This window comes from Phaseolus vulgaris, chromosome 10 (genome assembly GCF_000499845.2).
Source record: "Phaseolus vulgaris cultivar G19833 chromosome 10, P. vulgaris v2.0, whole genome shotgun sequence".
Classification (NCBI taxonomy): domain Eukaryota; kingdom Viridiplantae; phylum Streptophyta; class Magnoliopsida; order Fabales; family Fabaceae; genus Phaseolus; species Phaseolus vulgaris.
The window spans coordinates 42,688,591-42,695,826 of record NC_023750.2 but is presented as its reverse complement, the minus strand read 5'-3'; the positions used below and the strand labels follow the sequence as shown (position 1 = coordinate 42,695,826).

Below are 7,236 nucleotides of genomic sequence, written 5' to 3'. Positions count from 1 at the left end.
TGTCATCTTTAAAATTATGTTGAAATCGTGTTAGAATTATTAGAAATTCAATAAATATTTTTTGAATTAAACAATTCACCGATACTTATCATACGAGTTTTGTACATGTATCAGTACTTGTATCTAATATGTATCAGTACTTGTATTTAAGAGATGATCAATATCTAATATGTATATCCGATACCACATTTAAGGCGAGTATCCTATACCACATGTATAATGCATAATGTTTATTGGTCGTTTTCACATGTGTTGTTCCCCTAATGTGTGCACTTTGCATCAACAATTATTTTCAAGGCATTGCTCTATCTTTTCAAACATTCATCACACTAACAATTTACTTCTATGATTCGACTAATGGATAGATATCAGATTCAATTACTCTTATTATTTTCAATAATTACTTATAATCTGCAAGGGTTTATTTACATCGCTAAAAACATGTTCAAATAATAAATTAGTGTGACATTTTTAATCATTTAATTCATTTTTTATTAAATATAATATTTAATTCTTTAATATGAAATCTTAATTAAGTGTTTAAACACCTTTTAACTTGTCCACGAGTGTTATATATATATAATACCATGTTTATAATATTTTTAGTAAAACAAATATATTTTAATTTTAACATTTTTAAAATTGAATTTGATCCCTAATATTTTTTTCATGACTAGAAAAAAAATAATTTAAATGAGTACTATTCTAAATCGTACCTACTAATATTTCATATATAGTTAACATGTAATATTTTTATAAAACTTTTAAGATATGAAAAATACACGTTATTTATTTTTCTTGATATAAATATTCAAAACTAAACTGCTAATTTCAAATTTTATGTTCTTACTCACACCATCACAATCTCTTAATATTCTATGTAAATATAAAAGAACACTCTGTTCTTGCCCACAATGTAAAAAAAAAAAACACATATTTATGTTTTTCACGGGAATTAATAATATGATAGTTTTTTTCTTATAAAATACTTACCAATGTCAGTTTTTTCTGTTTTCAGTTTCACGATAAATATAAAGTAATTAAAATCAATAAAAATAAATAAATAAAGGTACACAGAGGCAAAGAAGAGAAGAGGAAGAGAGAGAGAAAAAAGGAGGGAAGTTTCAGTTATTTTCCTCTGCTTCTCCTCAAGAATCTCTCTTTCTCTTCATTTCTCCCTCCCTTTTGTGTCAACTCGCTCATCCAACCGCAACTCGCTCATCCAACCGCAACTCGCTCTCTGTCACACACTTGTTTCATCAAGATCATGTTCTCCTCCAATGCACACTCCTTCATGGTACTTTATAACACTTCCCAATCCTCATATGGAAGCAAAAAAAAAATTAAAAAAAACTCATTTTTCTAATAATTTTCTTGAGATCGTTTGATTTCTGTACATGGGCATTGATAAAATCTTCTCCTTTTCCAGTTTTCGTGTGAACTTTACCCGCAGTGCAAGTCGGGCATAGGTGGGTGGTCTTCGGGTAGTGACTTCTCAGCTTCACAGAGGAGGCGTTCTGCTCCATCGAGAGTGACGTGTTGTGCTTCAACTTCGAGCAGCGGCAAAACTCACGGCGGCTTTTTGATGGAGGAAGAGGCCAGTGGGACTTCCACAATCGCCGGCGGCGGCGTCCGGGACGTGTACGGCGAGGATAGAGCTACTGAGGATCAGGGTGTGACTCCGTGGAATGTCTCTGTTTCTTGGTGAGTGAATGAGTGTGAGACTTGCTGTGATGATCTTCCATTTTTCTTGTTTGTATTTGTGGTTGAATGAATGGGACACTGTTGATTGGCTTGTAGTGGGTATACTTTGTTGAGAGATCCTCACTTCAACAAAGGACTCGCCTTCAATGATAAAGAGAGGGACTCCCACTACTTGCGTGGCCTTATTCCCCCATCTGTTCTTTCTCAAGAAACTCAGGTTAATCATCTCATCACATCACTTTTTCCTAATAATCTTTCTTTATTAAGGGTAATGATATATTGAAAACCCAATAATTTATCAATGCTTCTTTTGTTCAGGTAAAGAAAATGATCCAACACATACGCCAGTATGAAGTTCCATTGCACAAGTTCGTGGCAATGATGGATCTTCAGGTGGCCTTGAGAACACTTCCTTTTCTTACTTCCTGGCAGATTTTTATGTTAAAAATTTGCTTTAGGCTGTTTCTCCATTTTGAATTTAACTTTGGTACAAAATTAGAAATTGATAAAAAAAATCAATACTAGCTTTAATAAGTTACTGGAAACATTTGATAAAGTGGATTGAAGGTTTATTAACAAGCGCCCTTACTGCACTCATTAGCATGTGTTTGTTTTGAGACATTCTCACATTACAATGCAAATGGCATTTGACAGCAACTAACATCTTTCCCAATACACTATTAGACATTAGTATTTGGTGGAAGACCCTTTTACTTATAGTATGCTGGAATATATGTAGAGTGCAGTATGAAAAAGTTGCAAGTGCAAAAAATAAGCATTGAATAATGAGTCCAAAACTTTTTCACAGAAAACTCTATATTTCCATAGACGTGCTCTTGTCTGCATTCTGCACATGCGTAGTTATTGTCATGATTTTGTTTTGAACTTGGGATCTCATCCTTACCATAAAACCATGTCTTTGGAGAACTATATTCGCAATTTGATTTGAAAAATTTGGGATTAGATTCTAATGCTTTCCATTTGTGATTGGCTGGGTTGCAGGGGAGAAATGAAAGATTGTTCTACAGGCTTCTGCTTGATCATGTTGAGGAGTTACTACCAGTTGTCTATACTCCAACAGTTGGTGAAGCATGCCAGAAATATGGGAATATCTTCATGAGTCCTCAGGGACTTTATATAAGTTTGAAGGATAAGTAAGTTCGAGTTCATTTGCACTTTCATCCTCCTCAATTTTCTGTCTTTACCGTTTAGTCATTGTTGGATTTCTATTGGATGGGTTTTAAAAGAGGGAGGATTCTTGAAGTACTAAGGAATTGGCCTGAGAGGAACATTCAAGTCATTGTTGTAACTGATGGAGAGAGAATTCTGGGCCTTGGGGATCTTGGTTGTCAGGTATTATACTCGTCCATGTATAAAAATTATGATGTTTTGTATTATGTTGTAACTAATGGTCTAATATTGTGATCTCTCTTTTGCTAACTAATGCTGTATTACCAGGGAATGGGAATACCGGTTGGAAAACTCTCTTTATATACAGCACTTGGTGGAGTTCGTCCTTCTTCTGTACGTATTTTGGGTGTACTATACTTGTTACAAACTTCTTGTGATATGGTACTTTGTTTTACGATGGTACTGAAATTTGAGTTGCAGATTTTAGCCCCCAACATATCCACATGCAGAACACCACCCTGGAATAAGTTAAAAGAATGAAAGAAAAACAAAACAAAAAAGAACAGAAGTTGTTTGGGAGATTCCTATATTTGACTTTGAATTTCATTAGTTGGGCCCTTAAGTCCTTACCACCACTCAGAAAAAAGAATCTTGATTTAAAAATTGAGCACCAAGACAATTTGCCATGATTTTTCTGCAGAAAAGTAAATACACTTGTAGTAGCAATTTATACTTTTTTACTGTTGAAATAGTAGTGCTTATTTCAAAGTTTGCTTGCCGCATAACATTCAATTTTGGAAGATTGTCAATAGTGGCTCCTCTGATCTCTGATTTGTTTATAAAAAAATTGTATGGTCTTCCACTTCTTACTAAAATTGTATTGCTATATCATCAAACTGTTTCAGTGCTTGCCTATTACCATCGATGTGGGTACAAACAATGAGAATTTGTTGAATGAAGAATTCTATATAGGACTCAGGCAGAAACGGGCAACTGGGCAGGTTGGTTCATAATTTGTCTTTTTTTTTAGCCTTAGTTTTAATCTCAGGCATTATGTCGTCTGATGTACCACAATAATAATTTTTTTTTACCTTTTCTTTTTCCAGGAATATGCTGATCTTCTGCAAGAATTTATGAATGCAGTCAAGCAGAATTATGGTGAAAAAATCCTTGTTCAGGTACTAAGCAGTATGCGAAGACATCATTTCAAGCCTTATTGGATAGAAAGAATGCAACACTGCTAATTTCAAGTTCCTGTATTCTGCATCTGCTTTGCCATATTTTAGTTTGAAGACTTTGCAAACCACAATGCCTTTGATCTACTTGAAAAATATAGGTCAACACATCTTGTCTTTAATGATGATATTCAGGTGAGAAATTCCTTTCTTAAATTGTATGTTTAGATACTTTGGTAATCAATAATTTTCTTTTATATGCTATCCACTTTGTTTCAGGGAACAGCATCAGTGGTTCTTGCAGGACTAATTGCTGCTCTGAAATTGGTTGGGGGAGACTTGCCTGATCACAAGTTCTTATTCCTTGGTGCTGGAGAGGTAAGTCATTACCATTCTGGGATCATGTTTCCTTCTTTGTTGTTTCCTAGAGATAAGAAAGTTTAATCATTTCACAACAGAGAACAAGGTGAAAAGAAGAGAGTACTGAACATTATCAGATTACGTTGAATTGTTCACTTGAATTGCATGGTTTGTGGTTGCAGGCTGGCACTGGAATAGCAGAACTCATAGCACTTGAAACTTCAAAACGGGTTAGATATTTTATGCTAGCATTAAATGAACGATTTAGATTTTTCCAGAAACTAACTATTGTCTTGCAGACAAATCTCCCAGTAGAAGAAATGCGCAAGAACATTTGGTTGGTGGACTCAAAGGTTGTACAAAAGCCAATTTAGCTCTTTCCTGTAGAAAGCAATTGTTTGCTTACCATTGTATTAATCTTTTATTCCTACTTTTACAGGGTTTGATTGTGGATTCCCGCAAAGAATCACTTCAACATTTTAAGAAACCCTGGGCTCATGAACATGAACCTGTTGAGGAACTTGTAGATGCTATTAATGTATGGCTCTCCATTTCTCTTGCTCTCTCACCCAGAGAGAAGTTGTTTCAAATTTCTTACATTTCAATGTTTTCTTCTCAGGATATTAAGCCAACAGTTTTAATTGGAACATCAGGACGAGGAAGAACTTTTACCAAGGAAGTGATTGAAGCTATGGCTTCCTTGAATGAGGTAATATGTCAATCCACTTGCCAAACTGCTGTGCATTTTGATGTCTACAGAAGCTAATGTATCCATCATTTGCAATGCTTGTAGAAACCTATTATTCTTTCCCTTTCCAATCCCACATCACAGTCAGAATGCACTGCTGAAGAAGCTTACACTTGGAGCCAGGTAATATGAAGACAAAGTTATTATCTTCTCATTATTTGGTTGGAATGGATGAGTAATAACTGGTATCATTTTTCATTTTATTTCGCATTTCAATCAGGGACGTGCCATTTTTGCTAGTGGGAGCCCTTTTGACCCAGTTGAATATGATGGAAAAGTGTTTATGCCTGGCCAGGTCTTAAAGGAGTTTTTTTGTAGAAATGTTAATTTCTCAAATCCTATGAAATGAATTTTACTAATATAAACTTGTTCTTTGTTATCATCAGTCCAATAATGCATACATTTTTCCTGGATTTGGTCTTGGTTTAATAATGTCTGGAACCATTCGTGTCCATGATGACCTGCTTCTGGCAGCTGGTAAGTGCAGAAGAAATTCAAACATTTACTTAAAGTGTTTAAGCTTGGAATACTTATAATTTAAATGACAAATCATATTTCTTGGAACAGCTCAAGCTTTGGCTTCACAGGTGGCTGAGGAGGACTATGACAAGGGGCTCATATACCCTCCTTTCTCCAACATCAGAAAGATTTCAGCACATATAGCTGCCAAAGTGGCTGCTAAGGCCTATGAACTTGGTAAACCTTAGTTTTTCTTTTGATATCTGAAAAACTTTGGCTATGTCTGGATTAAACTTGAAAGTGTTTTTGCAAATTCAATGCACCAAATGAAGAAGGAAAAAAGTTGTTGCTTTGAGAGTAAAAGAATTTTTTAACTTTCCAATGTTAATCCAAACATGCACACTTTATGTTTCATGTTTCTAATACTTATTCTCCTTGAAATAGTGTAAAATAAATTACAAGAGTAATGAAATTGAATTCACATTCTTGAACAGGCTTGGCCACTAACATTCCTCAGCCAAAAGATTTGATGAAGTTTGCTGAGAGCTCTATGTATACACCAGCCTATAGAGACTACCGGTGAAGTGACAACAGTCCATTTTTCATCTTTTTGGGTTTTTTTAATTATAAAATGTTTTCTTTATCCTTTCCCTGCTCTTTTATGTTATGATGGGAAATGATGCTTTAACAACCCTTAGAGTTATATACAACTCTTCTTCGTGATATGTGTTTAGAAATAAATATATATAATAAAAAATAAATTTGTAATTAAATGATAGGAAAGTATTGAGGATTGTAACGTTGTTGTATAAAAAATGAGATGTGAATGTATATTTTTTCCGGTAAAATAGAGTTTAGGTTGTTGTTAATGTAGGTAGATGAACATAAGAATAGCTTTAAATACAATAATTTAGATTCTGGTATACCATTTTTGCATGTCTCTTTTCCTTTCATTTATTCATTAAAAAATTAAAATAATCAAGATTCTGTGCACCTTAAGTGGTAGATACTCCAGAAGAAAGCATCACCAAATGTAATTTACTGTTGAAGGAAACTTGTAGCCCTGGTGGCATTTGCAGACACAGAAATGAGCATAGAAATCTTTCAAAAAAATCAGATCACTCATAACTGTTTTATGCAATATCATTATTGGACATAGAGAGATTCACCATTTGCACTTCTAATTTCATTTTTACTATCTACTGTACTTTAGGATAAACTTAGTTTAATTAATTTCATGTCATTATAGAAAATTCTAAAACATTTATTCTTCATCTAGATCCCATGCACCTATTCTTCATCGCTTTTCATCTTAGTTTCTTCACAAATTCACTCACTAATCATTCTTTCCTCCAATCATGCAAACTCATAATTATTTTGATGGAAGGAAAGACAAAATAAATTGAGATATGCATGCTGTATGTTCAATTCCAGACCTATTCCGATAACATCTTATGGACTAGCCATTCCGGAATGCTACCATGTAATCTCCCATTTCAATTTTGGATTTGCAACTCTGCAAATAAATTGAATTACCACTTCTCTAGTCGCAAACGTTTGAGAGAATAGTTTTATCCTTTGAGTGTATGTCATAGGGTTGACGAAAAAATTCGTTGTATTCAACATTCACCTGAAGATATATTTTTTAGTTTTGTATTT

The 7,236-nt window shown here is 34.0% G+C and overlaps 1 protein-coding gene across 1 annotated transcript; it reads left to right on the top strand.

Annotated features, from left to right (window-relative positions):
- The first annotated feature begins 1,089 nt into the window (after positions 1–1,089).
- Positions 1,090–6,350, top strand: LOC137819523 (NADP-dependent malic enzyme-like). The gene is made up of 20 exons (XM_068623401.1): positions 1,090–1,297; positions 1,430–1,704; positions 1,801–1,921; positions 2,023–2,097; positions 2,707–2,858; positions 2,952–3,057; positions 3,163–3,228; positions 3,741–3,836; positions 3,942–4,013; positions 4,122–4,205; positions 4,290–4,388; positions 4,553–4,600; positions 4,670–4,723; positions 4,810–4,908; positions 4,990–5,079; positions 5,164–5,241; positions 5,339–5,413; positions 5,505–5,595; positions 5,686–5,814; positions 6,072–6,350. Exons 1-20 carry the CDS (start codon positions 1,268–1,270, stop codon positions 6,158–6,160), a joined length of 1,929 nt encoding a protein of 642 aa, XP_068479502.1. The 5' UTR covers positions 1,090–1,267; the 3' UTR covers positions 6,161–6,350.
- The last annotated feature ends 886 nt before the right edge of the window (positions 6,351–7,236 follow it).